The sequence below is a fragment of the Triturus cristatus genome, chromosome 2_2 (assembly GCF_964204655.1).
Source record: "Triturus cristatus chromosome 2_2, aTriCri1.1, whole genome shotgun sequence".
Taxonomy (NCBI): Eukaryota; Metazoa; Chordata; class Amphibia; order Caudata; family Salamandridae; genus Triturus; species Triturus cristatus.
In genome coordinates this window covers 677,690,643-677,711,079 of record NC_140582.1, presented here as the reverse complement: position 1 = coordinate 677,711,079, position 20,437 = coordinate 677,690,643, and the positions used below count along the sequence as shown (strand labels likewise).

At 43.4% G+C, this 20,437-nt stretch overlaps 1 protein-coding gene across 1 annotated transcript in view; it reads left to right on the top strand.

Annotated features, from left to right (window-relative positions):
- The window catches only part of AGA (aspartylglucosaminidase), a 182,938-nt gene that overhangs the window by 104,264 nt on the left and 58,237 nt on the right, over nucleotides 1–20,437 (top strand). The window contains exon 6 of the mRNA XM_085641874.1: nucleotides 7,227–7,302. Coding sequence (XP_085498000.1) covers nucleotides 7,227–7,302 — 76 coding nt within the window. The remainder of the gene's footprint in view (nucleotides 1–7,226; nucleotides 7,303–20,437) is intronic.

Genomic DNA, 20,437 nt, shown 5'->3' with positions numbered 1-20,437 from the left:
ACCTCCTGCTTAAACTCTGTGCTTAGCTTGCTGCCCCTATTCTCCTTCCCCCTGCCCTCCGATGTCTTTGTGCATGTCCCTGCTCCATCCTTTTTGCCCACCATGTTCCATGGACCTGCCACTCCTATCTACTCTGAGTGTTCTGTTGAGTTGCCACTCCCCTCCCACCTGCCTAGCATTGTCAGATGACTGTAACCTGTCCCTGCCACCTCCACCCTGCCTGTCCACATGCCATGCCCCTATCCTCTTCCTCCTGTCCTACATGGTCCATTGTACTGCCACACCCTTCTGCCCTCCCTGGTCTGTTGTGCTGCAACTGCTCCTCCTGCCTGCCCCATGCGGTCTGTTGTGAGGCCCCTTCCCCTGAACTTTCTTGTCTGTGCACAGGTCCTGACCCTCCCTTCTATCCTCCATCGTCCTTTGTGCATGCCCCTGTACCCTCCTTCTTGCCCATCATAGCCATTGTGCTGCCACTAACCCTCCCACTTGCCATGCATGGTCTTCTGTGCTGCCATGGCCCCTCCCACCTTCCCTGTGTGGTCAGTTAGCTGCCCCTGACCCCCTCCCACCTTCCCTCCATGGTCTGTGTGTATGCCATCACAGTCTCACTGTTGCTCTTCATGGTGTGTCTTGCTTCTAGTGCCCATCCTGCCTGACCTCCATGGCTATCTTGCTGCTCCTGCCCTGCCCCCTTGCCCCCAGCCTTCTGTTTACATGTGCAGACCCCTACTCCCTCCCTCCTGGCTTGTCTGTTCCATTGTAATGCCCCTGATCCGTCCCTCCTGCCCTTTATGGTCTGTTATGCTGCAGCTTTCTCTCCTGTCTGTCCATTATGGTCAGCTAGCTACCATTGCCTCTTGCCCCTCTGTTCTCTGTTGTCCATGTGCATGGTCCTGTCCCCTCGCTCTTGCTTTCTATGGATTGTTGTGCTGCACTCCCGTCCCGCATGCCCTGTGTGGTGTATTGTGCTGCTGCAAACCCTGATGCCTGCCCTGCAGGGTCAGTTTAGTGCACCTCTCCATGTCCCTCCTGTCCTCTGTTATCCAAGTCCATGTCCCTACCCCATTTCCTTCCATGATCCAATGTACCATACTTGCGAACATTTTGAACTTGGTAAGAGGGAGATTTTGAAAAAAAACTGGGGTATTGATTTTTTCCTTTGAGTTGCATTGAAAAAGAGGAGATTGTAGACAGGAGACAGATCAAATAAAGCCCGTTTGAGCTTAAAAACATTGGACGTTTCCTGGCTGAATCGGGTCTGTTGGCATGTATGGTTGTACTTCCTTCTGCCCACAATGGTCTATTACATTGCCACAGCCTCTCTTGCAAGTCCTGTATTGTTGGTTTGTTGCCCCTGCCCCCCTTCCCACTGCCCTCCATAGTCTGTTGTGCTGCCAAGGCCCTTCCTGCCTGCTCAGTGTGGTTAAATTGTTGCCTTTGCACCCTCCTACCTGCCTTCAATTTTCAGAGTCCGTGCCCCTGGCCTCTGCCTCTCAACAGTATCCTAATGAACAACTAGATTGCTAACATTCTATATTTATTACAAAAGTGTGGAACGCCTGATGTCATCTTGATGTAATCAAAACTGTAATACCTAGAGCATTTCCTTTAGAAATTACATATATGAGAGGGTCTTATTGGCATCAAAATTATGGTTAGTGCTCTAAAAGACAAAAATAAGGACATATTTTCTGAGTTTTCAAATAGCGACAAAGCACTTTTAAATTATTTGTTACCTTTATGTTTTTTTATCCAGTTGACCACTTGATTAAATGTTGCACTTAGGGGAGAGGATGTGGTGTTACTTCCAGAACTGCAGACTTTGCAACTGGGGAACCAGGTTGGAGTTTCTGCTTCAGCTCGACATTCTGTGATTCTGGTCAAATCACTTAGTCTCCTGATGTCTACAACCAAAATGAATTTGTTCTTGTGTGATGTAACCAATGCTCATGTAAAGCATTCCAATACCTGACAAGTCTGCACTATATAACACTGCAAAAACACAAAATAATAAGTGTTTTGCACACTTATGTCATTGGGCTATATTTGGGCTACATCTGGGTGATGTTGGGCTACATTTGGGCTCTTTTGTCTCCGGTGGCCATTTGGGGAGATTTATTTGTTATGAAGTTTCCTAATTTCCTCATGTACTGCAGTCTCCTCAGCAGGAAATGCTTTCGGTTTTTTACTTTGATTCCATCATGAAGGTATTCAGATATGTCACACATTTGCCATAAATTCTGAATGTTAGCACTCTAGTTGCTCATTAGATCACTGTAGTAAAACTACTGTTCACCATGGAAGTCTGCTCCTGGTATTAAAAGTGCATGTTTCAGTCTGCATGTCAGAATTTTTTTAATGAAATAGAAGAGGATTTGAGAAGTCACTCAAAATGTGCCCTCATTTTCTTTCTTCAGCATTAATCATAATTTCTATGGCAAAATGAACCCCCTCATTGTGTTCCTTTTCAAATTAAATGTTTTAAGTGTTACCAGTTTATTCCAATCAAGATGGCTTCAGGTGTGCCATACTTTTGTCATAATGAAGACAGTAAGCGCTCTAGTTGTTTTTAAGAACACTCTGGGACATTCTGTCATTGGGCTATACTTGGGCTACATCTGGGTGATATCTGGGCTACATTTGGGCGCTTTTGTCTCTGGTGGCCATCTTGGAGGACTTATTTGTTATGAAGTTTCCTAATTTCCTCATTTACTGCAGTCTCCTCAGTAGGAAATACTTTCAGTTTTTTACTTTGATTCCATCAAGAAGGCATTCAGATGTGTCACACATTTGCCATAAATTCAGAATGTTAGCACTCTTTTTGCTCATTAGATCACTGTAGTAAAGCTACTGCTCACCAGGGAAAACTGCTGCTGGTATTGAAAGTGCATGTTTCAGTCTGCATGTCAGAATTTTTTAATGAAATAGAAGAGAATGTGAGAAGTCACTCAAAATGTGCCCTAATTTTTCTTTCTGCAGCACTAATCATACTTTATGGAAAAATGAACCCCCTCATTTTGTTCCTTTTTAAATTAAATGTTTTAAGAGTTACCACTTTAATCCAAGAAAGATGGCTTCAGGTGTGCCATACGTTTATCATAAGTAGGACTGTTAGCGCTCTAGTTGTTCTTTGGAACACTCTGGGAAGCTGCAGTAGAACACAAAGGAATCAACTGACAGTCTCTGCCCTTGTTGGATGTACATGTTTTACTGAGAATGGCAGACTTCATTCTCACATGACTGAGAAAGATAATGTGAATTTACAGAAAATAAGCTCTCAGTTTAGCTTATAGATCACCTTCCAAACCTCTGTGGGAAAAGCATGAGAAAATATTTTTCTCTCAATCATGATATCCCAGCAGAAGGCTTTTTCACATGGTGAAATCACCTTCGAACATACCACAATTCCTAAAATGAGTATGGTACCATCAACAAATGATTTATAATGTAACTAAAGTCTTAAAACCTTCTATTAACTGCAATGCTTTTTAATGAGGTGCTATCATGTATATTGGTCCCAAGATGGCTGCCAACACTTCTTGGATGAAGTGCTGACAGCCAATCAGATCTCAGGATGAGATGTGTGGTTAGGCTCCGCCCACATATGTATATGATTTTACTTTTGATTTTCTCAGGAACTACTGAACAGATTGACTCCGTATATGCAAAAGGCACATCCCTGAGCTGAGGACTACCTCTCTGCCATATTTCAAGTAATTCTGTTCAGCCGTTTGGGCTGTACCTTGGACTAAAGGTCCCTATGGAAAATTGCATGGGGAAAACGCGTTTTGGGACCCCCCTTTTTTCTCAGCCCCCGCTTGACGAATCCCCCCGAGACTTTCAGGGTAGGAGCGGAGCGCCCCACCTATTTTGAAAATTTCGCGAGGATTCGTCAACCGGCGCCAAAGCTATTCCAAATAGAATGTTGCGGATTTCCTATGGAAACACGGTCCTAACTATAACTATCTACTGGCGACCGCCAGTAGATAATATAAATATATATATATAGATATATATATAGATATAGATATAGATTGAAAAAACCATAGGTTTCAGGAACGTTCTAGTTAGTTGGACATTTCACTCGTACAAAACCATAGAAATTCCGGTGTTATAGCTAGTTCAGCTAACTATAACTCGCGCCCCCGCAATACACTGCTGATGACTTCACATATTACATCATTCATGACCTGGTTAAGATACAAGCCCAATTTGATTTCAATAGAAATTGTACTCACTCAACATATCTAAAATTTCAAAAATGTATCCTATCATTTAATCATCTCATCGATTTCTATATAAAACAAAGTCAGCAATTTTTAACTTGCTGAATTTCTCCACATATAATTGAAGTAAAGTGCGGAATACAATGAAAGTAAACAAGCACACAGTTATTAAAGTGTCTATGTGCATCTCGGGCTTTGGTAAATATAGATATAGATATATAGAAAGAGTTTATTCTTACTAGTAAAATACTCATATTTACTTGTAAAACCTTTACCACGCATATGTCTTTACCATTCATGCTTTTACAACAAAATTCGCTGTAAAGGCATGCGTGGTAAAGGTAAATGTGTTATAAAAAAACAAATTGGTGGTAGGTTATGTGTTATAATGTCCGCCTTGTAAAGGCATGCATTACAACTGTATGCATAGTTCTGTCATGCATCCCTCACAAGCGATGTCACCGTATGCCCTGGCTCTACCTATTATGGGTATCCCCTCGCCAACAGGATGGATCCTTGCAAGAGATGTAGGACCTTGGGAAGAAACCCGAATCACAATAGTGGAAGATTTATTTAGAGCAGGTACAATGGCCGTGCTTCAAACGTTGGAGTAGGAATGCGAGCTTTATAGAGGACCAATTTTAAGGCACAGGAGAAGGCACAAACCTAAAAATAGACACTGGACGACCAATCCAAATGAGCGGCAAACACACCTGCTGATACAAGCCCTTTACTCTGTGGGGCAAAAAAAATTTGTCAGTTGGCTGTAAAATGCACTAATAGAGCACACTGGTGTATCCTTGGAGGTAAGTGGGAAACCTAGATTAGTGGCATTTAATGATGAATAATAGCAAAGATCCATAAACTATCAACACAAATTATCACACAACACCAGGTTTAAATATATTCACCTTAATATGCTACATAGGGCCTACCTAACTCTACGTAGGATCAGTAGGATATACCCTGGGGTCTCCATGATTTCACAGTCACAAGCTGGTTTTATGCATGTGAAATGGGAATGTCCTGAAATTGAGGAGTTTTGGCAGTGGGCACAGTGGTACTTTCAAATATGACTGAACATATGGATCAGCTGAATGATGAAGTGTGTATTTTGTAGCTTTTTAAAAGACCTAAAGCACGTAAACCAGTGTATCTGGCCCTACAATTGGCTAAATGAGACATTACTTCATAACGGAAAGCTCCATTGGCCAAGTAGTGTAAAGCTGTAACATACTGGTCTGAAGTGGAAAATGCATCGTTGCATAAGAAAGAATAGAGTACTGAGGAAACATCTGATAGCCCAGTAATTGGATGAGTAGGCTCTATCCCTAATGAAAAGCAATAAAGATGAGACTAGGCCACCTTGAAGTCCCAGGCTTACTCTATACTGATAAAACACTGTTGATGCTGTATGTCAAGTGCCCTTGTGTTGTGTACCTGTTTGAAGCCACACTTGTTGGCTCGCAGATGCCTTATTTGTACAAGCCTAAAAAGATCATAACACATAAGCATGTGAGGATGGGGCCCCATATAGAAGTCATCGCAGAGAAGGATATTCTTTTTAGTAAGGCCTTTGAGAGGACCTTGAATACTAGGAGATCCATGCAACTCTTTGGCCTCCTAAGCCCAGGAAACTTTAGGAAACCCTACTAATAAGCGGTTCATATCAAGGGGGTTGTTTAATTTAATGCATTGATTATTGTGCAATCAGAAATCAATATGCGTGCTTATAAGGTATTTGAGAGCTCACTCTACAAGGAACAAAGCATCTACCTAATGCTGCTTTTCTTAATTTCTCTTTAATTTGTATCTACAAAGCGACCACTTGGAGACTAGTATGCACCTTATGTGTTCACAAAAATTGGAATTCAATCCTCAGCGGAGAACCTGCAGTAGGTTAGGTACACCTCAGGAATATACCCACATTCCATCTACCTTGACAGAACCGTGCTACACATTTTATTTGAGATAGCAGAGCATGCAGTAATGAATGCTACCAGTACCTTTTACATTTCCCTCCATTACCTACCTTTCTTGTAGGACTCTGAGCTCCAGCTGTGTGGGGAATTGGGATTGCAGCAAAGACTTTATAGGACGTATGGTCTAGCAGAGCTTTGCATCTTGTTTTGTGAATCTATTATCCCAAAAGCTATACAATATAGCTGTTCTGAGCCCACTGACAAAATGTATAATTGCTACATAAGGAATTCAGCTGTACCTTTCAAAACTTTCTCCATCCTTCACTGAATTGGTACTGTAGCAGGCCGTTTCGTACAATTGTTGAAACCCTTAAAGTCACAGAGATACTGCACATCCTTACCCTGTGTTACATGTGGGTGGATTGTAAGGGTTGATGACTAGATTGGTGGTGTTACAGATGTGGCTGATCCACCTAAGTGCTTGAATTGTCATATTTACTTGTTGTCTTCATGCATGTTTTGCCACTTTACTTCTCATGCAGCCCTTTTTTTAATCAACGGAGCCGATCTTCAAATCAAAGTGTTACTTTACTTTACGTTTTAGATTTCTCCACCGGAGAACTTCTCAGATGGAGAATTCCCTACCGCTGTATCCCCAGACACTATGGCAGTGTTTTGGTGCTTTTTACTCTGGGTGTGCTAATGCACTCCGGTCTTTTTGATACTAAAGATAAGTGGTCGATTTGGGTGTGAAATGCACTAAGGTTTGCTTACCATAAAGTTAAGATTATGTGTACATTTTGTCTGTGTGCAACCCCTCCTGTAGGGCATTCTAAATGTACGATTCCATACAATCTCCCATAACAGCAGATTTTCAGAGTGGTAAGTTCCATCCGCTGACTTAAATAGCTACTGTTTCCAATTTAAAAAAAAAAGAAAAAGATAAATTGCTTCTGCAGATATGTTTTGCATACTTACTTGAAAGTATTGTGTGCACAATTGTTTAGATATGAGCATTAGTTCTTATCGATCACACATGAGATCTGTTTTTAAAACTTATATTTCTTTAACTTTGCAGGCATGATTGTGATTGATAAAGCTGGAAATATTGCAGCTGGGACATCTACCAACGGGCAAACGCACAAAGTTCCAGGGTAAGGGGTATAAGCATCCACCTAATTTTAACACCTAGAAAACAACATGGACCTACAAAGAAACTGTATTACCTTGACTTAAAATATGATGCCTAGTGACCAGATTCAATGACGAGGCTGCCTTGAGATGTTTTATTAATTGTTAGAATACTACAGTAAATTACCACAAAATAGTCTTTTTTATCGGAAAAAACACTGTTGTAAGGGCACTGGCAATTACTTTATCTTAAAGTTTAATAAAGTGTTCCAAAATGCGAATGCCGCTTCAAACATCCAAATAATAAATACATCAATGATTCATAGTATATCATAGTCTCAGTCTGTCAAGGTAACAGAACCTCATTACTGTGAACCATTAAATAATCTACAGCAGCAGAAGAGAGAATCTAGTTCAAATATCAGATAGACGCATTTGCTTTTCAAAACAACAGGAAAAACTTCAGTTATTCAAATTCTGCATCTAATCTCACTTAGCAAATCATTTTTCCAGAAGGAGAGAGACAACTTCCCATCATTCCTTCCCAAAGTTAAAATATGAAATGTACCAGACACCAGAACTGTTGGCTTCGGACACGATATATACTCAATTCCAATACAATATGTAACCCACTGTAAAACTAATACCTTAACACTCTGTAGTTCAAACAGGCTGGTTAATGATTCCCTTGTGCTGCGTGACACTCTTACACTCACATAACACAAAATTGCTAAGGGTCATATCCATCTCCCAGTACTATACCAGTCCACAGTAATAAATCACACATCACCAACTGAACAGGCACTAAATAATTGAAGAGATCTGCCACATACCGCTGGCCAAAGGAAGACTGTAATTTTGTCTAACACTGCAGGTCTGGTTCAGCAACATACTACAGTCACTTATTGCACTCTCACAATGACAATCCGATTTGAGATGACATTAACTAAGTCCATCCCAGCAGATCTCTCCACCAATTGTTCCTTTAACCTATGCTTGCTCGGGACCATACACTTTAAACCTTAGATCTCAGAATGGGCAGGCCAGTACAGTAACCATCTAAGAAATACAGAAAAGGGACCTGCAGAGCTGCTCAAAGCTGAAACCATAAACTGTGCATCTATCTCAAGTCAAGTCAAGGAAAGCTTTATTCGACTGATGTTTTAACAATCATAAAAGCACATAAAAATACGTATTATCACAGAATTACACACATTGTAAAAACAGCATTCATATAAAAATATTAAAATATCAAACATCCAAAATGATGAGGGTCCAATATGTGTGCACTGAAGAATATAAAATTGATACAATAATACTGAACGTATATATTCCACTCCACCTCCAGTGGCCCACCGTAAAAAAAACACTCTGGAACAAACAATATATCAATGTATGGAAGGAGTGGACAAGTACTCTGTCAACAATAAATTATTGTAGTCCAAAGAAATTATTTTCTGAAGTCCAAGAAATTTCTTCCAAAAAGATTATTTTATTCTTTCAAATTATTTTCAAGTTGGTGCTCCAACACATTCTAGAAGTCCAAACACAATCTTAGTTACATATAAACACAGCCAACGCGTTTCGTTCCCCTTGGGACCTCATCAGGGCTGCAAGAATAAAAAAGAAATTATCACTAATGAGTAAATCATACGTCTCTATAACCCAATTCCTGCTTACAGTCAAATTAATGTTATCAAGTACATCTATAACCTACACATCCTGCCTATATGACAATCTTAAATTTGAAGAATTTACCTCTATATCCTGCCTAAATGACAATCTTATTTTTGAAGAATTTACCCAAAACCATAATCACATAATATTGAAAAGAATAACATGTTAATTTGTCATGCTGAGATTTAGATCACACAAAATGATCTGAAAGAATATTCATACTCATGTACTTTATTACAATTCTCTATCCAATTTTGATTATAATAATCTCTCATTTTCGTTTCAATATATTGACCTGTCACATACCTCCTAAATAATGACACAACGGCTTTAAATACCAATCTTGGAAGGATATCAGTATCATCCAGGTCTGTTATTTAGTTCTCATCAAATTAAACGTTATCTAAATAGGATAAAATATGATTGTCAATTTTCTAATTGCAATTTATTTTAATATAATTCATTATTCCTAGACTTTATTATAATTGGCTGTCCCATTTCATCCTTAGTATCGTTAATTCTTTTTACGATAAGATAATCTATCGCATACCTCCTAAATATTACCGCGGTGGTGTGAAATATTAGTTCTGGATTAGTGCCAGTATCATCCCAGTCTTTGTTTTTCAATCAATTTAAAAGCTTTCTAAATAAGAAATAACATAATAATCATATTATTCCCATATTACTATTTACTACAGTAGCCTCCGTTTCCCATCCTTAATCCTCACCTCATTCTATGTCCGTTCTAGTTAAATAGAGGGTATTCTCCACATATAGAGTCCTAAAACATGACACAGAAGGACCAAATCAGTATTCCTTTCTGAACCTAATTAGACAGAGCATCATCCTGAAACAACCAAATCTTCAGTTATATCCTCATACCTTCTATTCTGGCACTGGGTTCCTCGTGGCCTCCACCTCCTTTCGAATAACACCGCTATTACCTTGTGTCTTTTACTTTTCCTTTATATACTATTATTCAGCCAATCACGTGTCCTGCCATTCCCCTCCTTAATTAACATAAACAGTTTCCTCTCTGGTCCGTACGTTGTCAACCAATCAAATTCATTATTCAGCCTTCGCCATTGAACAGCTATACTGGTGCGTAGAACGTTCCCAACAAAGATTGTTGGCCAATCATATTTCCCACTCCCTAAACCTGCAATTTGCGTAACACGAGTGCTTCCTACTCGGTCCTCATACCATTGGCCAATCAGATCAGTATCCCACATCCTTACTATTCTCAAGCATTCTCACAATCCATCATGATCGTAATGCGCTGTGTCTTTAACTTAATGAATCCATTAGTGCTTCCTGCCCAGTCCGCATGGGAGCGGCCGCGCAAATCCAGCGTATTCCCATATATTTACTTCAACAGAACAATAATATTATCCAATAACTTTTACAGTTCAGCACCACTAATTGCGAGTTCGTCAAGGCTTTACACTAATCCATGAGTGCTTCCTAATGCCGGTGGCCCATCAAATCAGGCATATATATTACTTGCTACCCTTGGGAACAGGGATCCTGTGTGCTTTGTTTTTTAACCTCAATTGATAAATCCAATATTAAGACCACTGCAGTGGTATACAATTAGTCAATCGTAGATGCTTACAAAGTATAAACCACTAATCTTATTCTCTAAATAAATAACTCCTCGAGAATACTGAATGGTCCAAGCTAATTAAACTGCACCTTCTTACTGTATGCGTATCCCAGGTTGCTATCACTTCCAAATTTAAAGTATACACTGTCTTATTTGACACATGAAAAAAATCCACAAATGATGGTACGAAGTAACCCTATGTCCAAACCGTCATACAAATACAGACCCACATTTATGCATATACTATTGATTCCATCATTCCAAAAAGTAGTGGAGCTCTGTATCACTGTTAAGCCCCAGCTCCATCGATCTACAACGACTTATCCATCTAGCTTCATTTTGTCTAATCCTGAGTTCCCAATTACCTCCTCTTTTTCCTGGTAAAATTCTCTGCATACCATGGAACTTAATACTGTTCCCCCACGGATGTTTCTCTTTAATATGCAAATACAGAGGGATCTGTTATCATGATTCATTATGGATCTTCTATGTTCCTGTATCCTAAGCTTTAAACTACGCTTAGTACTACCGATATAGATCTTTCCACAAGCGCATATTATGGCTTAGATAACGCCCATGCTGTTGCAATTGATGAATTCCTTAATAATATATCTTTTCATAGTGTTATACATAACATTTTTGATCTTATTGATGCCCATATCACACACATTACAAGATCCACAAGTAAAGAAACCATTCGGTGGTTTAGGCAACCAATTCAATTTCACATTTACTACAGGTTCAATATAATTCCTTGTGATCATTTCTCTTATAGTTGGACTATGTTTGTATACCACCCCAGGTTTATCCCCAATAACATTGATTAAACCCGGTACACCTCTTAATAGACCCCGATTTCTTCTCAGAGCCTTAAAAATGACATTTTTTTGGGAACAATAGGTTGTCACAAATGATATTCGCTCGGCAGAGCTGCTTCTGTCTTTCTGTACTAAAGTAGTATTTCTCTCAACCTACATTATCCTGCTCCTGGCTTTATGGAGAATATTTTTGGAATATCCTCTCTGATAATCGTTTGTGGAGATTGTCCAACGCCTTAATGAATCCGTTTGTAAACTACAATTCCTGCGTATCCTCACCATCTCCCATAAGGGATCCCTCCAATCACTGAAACTGGATGGGCACTTTCAGCCCTCAGTAAAGAATTAGTAGCAGTGCTTTTTCTGAATAATTTACTATTGATGGAGTCCCCATCAATGAATAATGAATGAATAATTCCACATTCCAGAAAATGTATCCTTTCTGAGCTGCATCCCATCTTAAAAGTAATATTAAAATTATTACAATTGAGATCTAGCAAATACTCATTCAGTTTCTCGGTGTTTCCTCTCCAAATCATTAAAACATCATCAATAAAGCGGACCCAAAACAGAATATAATCTGTCCATTCTGAAGCATTCCGACCCCAGGCATGCTCCCTCTCATACCAACCCATAAAGAGGTTGGCATAAGAGGGAGCAAACCTGGAACCCATCGTTGTCCCCCTAATCTGATGAAACCACTCATCCTCAAAAAGAAAAAAATTATTGTTCAATATTAATTGACTCATTTCCACTAGCATCATAGAGTGGTCCCTCAAACTTGCACTGCGACTGCTTAGAAAATAATTCAATGCCTCCACACCTCTCACATGATCAATACAAGTGTAGAGTCCGACCACATCTAGTGTGACTAGACTCATACCCTGTTCTCATTTAATATCTTGCAATTTGTTTACAACATCCATAGTGTCCCTTATGTGAGACGGTAAGTTAGTCACCAATGGTTAGAATATGTTGGAGCACCAACTTGAAAATAATTTGGAAGAATAAAAGAATCTTTTTGGAAGAAATTTCTTGGACTTCAGAAAATAATTTCTTTGGACTACAATAATTTATTGTTGACAGAGTACTTGCCCACTCCTTCCATACATTGATATATTAAAATATCAGTTAATATTGAAACTACAGTGGTGAAACCATAAAAATATCAAATGCCCATAATTCATTCGTTATAATGGATTTCCTTTGGAGGAGTACCTTCTTAAAGAACATGGCTAAACACCAGGCAGTTTGTTCGTCCTCCAGAAACTGTAGTCTAATTAATGCAGGGCGGCATTGCCGTAAACCCTGTTTTAAAAGCGGTAAGATCCGCGCTTTCCTCAAGATACATAAAATTTACAAAATAAAACCAAATGAATGGTGGACTGGGTAGAATGGTTGTCACACGGACACGGAGTCAAATCCCGAGACCAGTCATTAACATTTGGGAAGATCACAAGTCTGTGGACGATGTCCAGCCTAAACCAAGTTAATAACCGCCTGTTGAAACCGCCAGATGCAAATGTAAGTTAAGGTTCCATAAATGACGTGGTTATAATTAACTGATGTTGCCTTACACTGGGTTTTAAAATTTCTCCTGTCATTCTTATTGTAACCAATAGTTGAAGACACTCCTTTCTGGGGATTGCCTGTAAGGACCTAGGGTCAGTAAAGTATTCTGAGTGCCCAATACCGTTCATAAAATCACACACATACTTTACCCATGGGATCTTTAAAGCCCCTTCCAGATTAAAGCAATCCTGTATGATCTCCCTATTTAGCTTAGGCTGGTCCTTTGACCTGATCCTGTGCCACAGTAGAATTGGTTCTAGTTTAATATGATCGGAGATGAGAGGAAGGCCCAGCTCGGCGTGACAGGCATAAGAAGGTGAGTTGGCTGGCACCAATAAAATGTATCTTAAGAAATTATTTCCACAGTTTGTATAGGGAGGGTATTAGCAAAACTCCATACTCCCGCCCCATACATTGCATTAGCAGTGCATTTGGTGTTCTAAATTTGAATCTGCTCACTTGGCGGCTTCCTACCTAGCTTTCTCGAAAAAGATACCAAGGTAGCTGTTGTCTTGATAAATGCCAGTTTTTTTGCAAGAATAGCTTGAGCCCACAAGTCACCTTGATTGAATAAAATACCTAGGTAGGAAAAACTTTTCGTCTGTACCAATTTTTTGCCTGTCCACAAACATACTTTTTATCCTCTGACACCCACGGCCACAACTCATTGTGAAAGTCTTAGAAATATTAATAGTAAGGCCAAGATCCTTCATAAAAACAGTAAAACTATCTAGGGTCCTCTGGAGACCTATTTGAGTTCTTGACATTAATACTGCATCATCCGCGTAGAGGAGAGCAGGTATAGGACGTCCGTTCACGTAAGGGAAATCTTGATAGTTCCTAAGGAGAGCTGGGCACAGTCCATTAGTATACAGATTAAAAAGAAAGGGGGCCTGCACACAGCCTTGCCGAACCCCCCCCTTTTAACAGGAAAGGCAGATGTGAGCTCGCCTGCCATACCAAAACGCACGCTCGCCATTGCACCACTATACAAGCGCCTTAAAAAGAGAATAATATGAGGATCAACCCCAACAACTCCGAGAACCTCCGACAACCTGTCATGTCTTACTGAGTCAAAGCCCGCTGTAAGGTCAACAAATGCCACATAGAGACGGCCTTTCTTGACTCTCACATATTTACCCACCAATAAGGCCAAATTTAAGCTCTGCTCATTCGTCCCCAAACCTTCTCTAAATCCATATTGTATGTCAGATAGGACCGAGTTCTCTTCTGCCCAGGCTTGCAGGCGTTCCAAGATAACCCGTACCGCTACCTCTCACACTTCATCTATCAGCACTGCGTGCCATAACACAATAAATGCACCTCCCACACAGAATCAAAACAAAGACAACACACATCCAACCACACACCCTACACATTGTAGTATGCAATCGATGTAAGCAAGCATTTCAGCACTTCACATAGGGCTAGTAAGCGCTATATAAATGTGGCAATACAACATATACACATTATGGTGTACGGTTAGTAAACCCGGACAAGAATAAAAATATTGGGTGTGAGAGCACTTTGAGATTTGGACAGGGAGATTGTAAACCACCAATGATTAGTGGTCTTTGTCTTCTGCTTGTGTCCTAGGTGAGTAGCCTTGATGTCTTCTTTAACCTCTGGCTTATACATGTGCTTATGGCTACAAATGAGGACTGTAGTAATTATTTTTGGCATATTTGACATAGGGTCAACCTGACTCCAAGGAGAAGTGGGACACTTCTGAGAAAAGACTGCTATTGTAGCTGGAGCAGCTTGAAGTGGAGATGTTTTATTTACAGTGTGGTGTTGTACTGTGCCTTTAACATCATATTTCAGAAACCAGGAAGTGATAAGTAAATAAGAGTGAGAGGGGGGCTTATAGGAACCCGTTACTGTGCTAGGCAGCTCCCCATGCAGTTAACAATTTGAGGACAATCAGAGGGATGTGTCACCTTAGGCACTGAGCTACAGATTTGTGACTTTGCATTGGTACATTACTTAGGAAATACCCCAAGTGCTTTTGCTGTGGTATGGAAATTTGAGCTAGTTAAGATCACGCTGTTTAGATTTTGAATCCTCTCTCCTTTCAGACCTGGTTCTACCTTCTTGCGTGATCGGTATTGGCTGACTTTGCTTATCGTGTGAAGTTCTGGTTGGTTGCTATGACCTAAAGCCTTTGAAGAGACAAGATAGCTTTCTGTACTCGCAGCTGGTGCAGCATACGGCTGTAGAAGATCCACAGTGGGGCTATGATAAACCAGGCAAAAGATGCTTTCACCTACCTATGGAATAGTGGGTGGGTCCTCTCCCGCACGGGACCTAAAGTACGCTACTATAATCCAAATCCACCATCCTAACTCAGATACATTGTGACTGCCCTTCTTCAGATCTTGCTTCAATTCCTTTTCCGTTTGATATTTGCTGTGTTGACAATGTGTTTGGATTTTAGTAGTCATTTTGTGGCAGCTTTGTAAGGCATACCAGTGACCCTTTTGTTGAGGGCATGGATTAGCTGAAGAAAGTGTGATGATGATTCAATCGTGTTTGTATGACGAGGTCCATGTTCGAGGCATGTGGGCTGCTGAATTCATATCTGTGCATAGATCGCCGCCTAGTGTTGGGTCCGGATGTTTGCACGTTGTTGTCCTGGAAGAGTCTTCGAGGTATCCTGGGATAGGTGACTCCTCCCATGGACTACAGTGCGCATGGGCATCCTCTCCATCCTCAGATTGTTTTTTTCCGCCATTGGGTTCGGATGTGCTATCTTAACTCAAGTTAGGAAAAACTTTATCGAGGCCAAAAGGCCTTTAGTTCGCGTCGGTACTGTTTTCTCGATCGGTTTCGATACTCCTTTGTTAGTTTAACAACTTTCAGCACCGACTTTTCGCTTCTTACCTGCCCATCGACGACATCGACGATGGAATCGAGGACACCGTTCAAGAGATGTCCGGTATGCAATGCGAAATATCCCCACATCGACGTCCATCCGGTGTGCAACAAATGCCTTTCGCCGGATCACGACGAATCGACATGCATGGCCTGTGCCCGGTTCCGTTCCAAGAAGACTCTACGGAATCGACGAGCGGCAAGACTCGAAGCGCAGCACGCGGCACCGGCCCCGGCAGACATCTTCAACGCCGAGACCGAAGATGTCGAAGAATTGGAGATCCTACCCTCCAGTCCCGTTTCCGAACATGACTCCGGATCGAACGACGTCGACGAATCACTCTTTCGCAGAGATGAAGACGACACCGAGGTAGGAGACTACGATGAGGCCTTAGGGGCCGAAGAGAGTAGCTCCAATGACGAGCAAGGCCTACCCGTTCAGACTGAAGAGAGCCCAGTGCCACAGTCTATGGCTCCGGTCGAGGGATCGCCTTCGGGCCTTACCCGAGACCTATCCCGCAGTTCTTCGGCCCCGCCCTCGGGCCCGGCCTCGGACGTTCAGCGGCAGCCATTATTACCTAAACCGGCTGGTTTCCCTTCTTCCAAACCGAAACCGAAAGCTGCACTGGTTCAATCGAAACCGAAACCAAAAGTGGCGCTGGTCGGATCGAGGTCTTCCACACCTTCGACGCCAGCGAAACGCGTCGGCACCGAGCGCACCAAGCCAGACTTCGGTGCCGAACTCGAAGCGGCTGACGTCGGAGTCGGCATACGGAAAAAGGCCTTCGGTGCCAACAAACCTGATCGGCTCCCGGCGTCAACGCCATCGACTCCGACACCAAAGGTCACACTGCCGGCTGCGTCTCACATCGCTTCCACGGCAACACCAAAGCCTCATGCATCGAAGACGTCGACGGTCATTCCCGCCCCTCGACTCGATGACCCGCCGGCGCCGAAAAAGTCGACGACCGCCTCTACAGACCTGGTCGGCGCGAAAGCCTCAAAGGCGCTCCAAGTGCGACCTGTTGCAGCACAAAGCAGCAAAACCAAAACGGTCCTCCAGGACACGTCGGGCTCCGGCCCAATAAAAGCTCCAGCAGCCTCTTCGGCGCCAGCCAACATTACTTTTGGCCTGCCTCTGTCCACGATCCCAAAAATATTCCAACTCAGGACACGGGTCACCCACACCACAACTACACCTGCTGAGGCGTCTCCGTCACATGTCATCGACGCCAACACCGGCAGGATGGTTATCCACGAACGGAGGATAACTTCGGAGCCACCTTTGGACCCTTTCCGGATCCCACTAAAAAGGAAGCTGCCTGTGGACTCAGAACCTCTCCTAAGCGAATCTTACCACTCGTCCTACCAGGATCCACAATCATTCTCTCCCACACACTCCGACACGGATGTGTTGGAGGACTACATGGGTGACCAAGTCCCCTACCACGGAGACATAGACCCTGATTACCAACAGGACCCTGATCAAACTTGGGGCGACCCTGTAGATCCAGGTGCACCTCTAGATGCACAGGACCCACAACTCTATGGGGCGAAAACATCTCCCACAGAGGACACTGCAGCGTTCAACGCTCTTATCGAACGTGCCGCAAATAATCATGGAGTGCAGCTTCACTCTGACACCATCGAAGACGACTTTCTTATGGACACCTTCGCATCCTCAGAAAGACATGTAAAAACTCTGCCCATGTTGAAAGGGGTCCTCAAACCAGCCAAGGACATCTTCAAAGAACCCACCAGGGCACGAGTGATAAACCCCAGGATCGATAAGAAATACAGATCGGCGCCTGGGGACCCTACTTACATCAGAGGCCAATTACCACTAGACTCCATTGTCGTAGCGAATGCTCGCAAGAGGGCACACTCGCAGACGACAGGTGACGCTCCTCCCCCGGACAAAGAGTCCAAGGTGTTAGAGACCTCTGGCAAGCGAGTTGCCGCCCAGGCTGCCAACATATGGCGCATAGCCAACACTCAAGCGCTCCTCGCTCGCTACGATAGAGCGCACTATGACACATTGGAGCAACTACTCCAACATCTCCCTGACCAGTACAAAGAAGGTGCAGAAATTCTTATCAGAGAGGGACAGCTACTCACAAATGCTTCCATCAAGTGTGCACTAGATGCCGCAGACACGGCTGCCAGGGCCATTAACACAAGCGTCATGCTGCGACGACATGCCTGGTTGCGAATCTCCGGATTCAAACCTGAGGTGCAAAATAATATACTCAACCAGCCTGTCAACCCCGACTATTTATTCGGACCGGACGTTGACACCACCCTTGAGAAAATAAAAAAGGACACGGACACCGCAAAGTCCATGGGGGCTCTCCAGACTCAGTCCTTTCGGAGCAGCTCCTTTCGTCGCCCCGGAAATAGAGGAGCAGGTAGAGGACAGGGGTCACAGCAGACATACAACAAGGGCAATACACAAACCACCTACGATAAAAACACCCGGGGTGGATATCGTGGCTCCAGTACAAAGGGAAGAGGACGCGGCTACGGCAACACCAGATCCTCCCCCAAGAACAAGCAGTGACACCCTCTCCCTTCCTCCCGACCACATAACACCTGTCGGGGGAAGGCTACAAAGGTTCCTGTCCACGTGGAACTCCATCACCACGGACAGGTGGGTCAAAGATATTGTCAAATACGGTTACTGTCTAGAGCTAACCTCCACTCCACCCACAATTCCTCCAAGAAACCGTCCTATGTCCTCAGAGCACTTAACGCTCTTACAGCAGGAGGTGCAAAGCATGCTTCTAAAAGGCGCAATAGAGGTCGTACCCGTCCACGAGCAAGGTACGGGGGTGTACTCCCTGTACTTTTTAATACCGAAGAAGGACGGGTCACTCAGACCTATATTAGACCTGAGACCCCTAAACAGATACATTCTTTCCGAGCATTTTCACATGCTCACTCTCCAGCAAGTCCTCCCGCTGCTCAAGCAGGGAGACTTTCTAGCCACACTGGACCTCAAGGATGCGTATTTCCACATACCCATTCACCCATCACACAAAAAATACCTCAGGTTCACTGTTCAAGGACAGCACTACTAATTCAGAGTCCTTCCCATCGGCGTGACAACGGCACCAAGGGTGTTTACAAAGTGCCTAGCTACTGTGGCGGCACATCTACGGAGGCAGCACATACACGTCTACCCTTACCCGGACGACTGGCTCGTTCAAGCGAAGTCAGCCCAGCAATGTGCCAGCCACATATCCCGCACCATTCACCTCCTTCACAGTCTGGGGTTCTCACTAAATTACCCAAAATCCCATCTCCAGCCCGCACACGTACAACAGTACCTAGGTGCGACTATAGACACTCTGGCGGCCACAGCTCAGCCAAATTTAGTGGGGATCAACAGCATGCAAATGCTGATCTCCAGGTTCAAACCCCAACACTCACTTCCAGCACGAGTGTTCATGCAGTTGATAGGCATGATTGCCTCCTGCATCTTCATAGTCCCACACGCGAGATTACATATGCGCCCGCTTCAGGAGTGCTTAGCACGTCAGTGGAATCAGGCTCAAGGACAGTTGAAAGACCTAGTGTTGGTGAGCGGTCGGGCATACAACTCTCTGCATTGGTGGAATCCTCAAAACCTTTGCAAGGGCCGACCGTTCCAAGAGCCTGTTCCACAAATAGTACTGACAGCGGACGCGTCTCTCCAGGGATGGGGAGCTCATGTACTCCACTACACAGTGCAGGGACTATGGACGACACAACAGAAGAAGATGCACATCAACCTTCTGGAACTGATGGCAATCTTCCTGGCCATGAAGGCATTCAAAGTACATCTGTGCAACAAAGTCGTGTTGATCCGGACGGACAACATCACTGCCATGTACTACATACAGAAGCAGGGAGGAACACACTCTCCACAGTTGTCTCATCTGGCTCAGAGCATGTGGAAGTGGGCCATTCAGAGGAACATGTTCCTCATGGCAGAGCACCTCCCGGGCAAGGACAACCAGATGGCGGATCTGCTCAGCAGACACAGCCACCAGATGCACGAGTGGGAGTTACACCCATCAGTACTCCAACCGTACTTCCAGCAGTGGGGTCATCCAGAGATAGACCTCTTCGCCACAAGCGAAAACGCAAAATGCCAAAGCTTTGCCGCCAGGTTCCCACATCCGCAGTCGCAGGGCAATGCGATATGGATGAACTGGTCCGGCAGATTTGCGTACGCTTTTCCCCCAGCGCCGTTGATACCGCTGGTGGCTCGCAAACTCAGACAACACTCCCTGACACTCATCCTAGTTGCTCCTACGTGGGCACGCCAGCCATGATACACCACCTTCCTCGAACTTTCCGTGGTGCCGCATCAAAGGCTGCGGATCAAACCCGCGCATTTGACGCAGAACCATGGAGAGATTCAGCACCCAGATCCGCAACAGCTGAACCTGGCAATCTGGCTCCTGAAGTCCTAGAGTTTGGCTACCTCAACCTGCCACCTGACTGTATGGACATCATCAAGGAGGCCAGGAGACCCACTACAAGAGCTTGCTATGCAGCCAAATGGAAAAGGTTCGTCATTTATTGCAGTAATATTGACATTAACCCGCTGGACGCATCCATCCA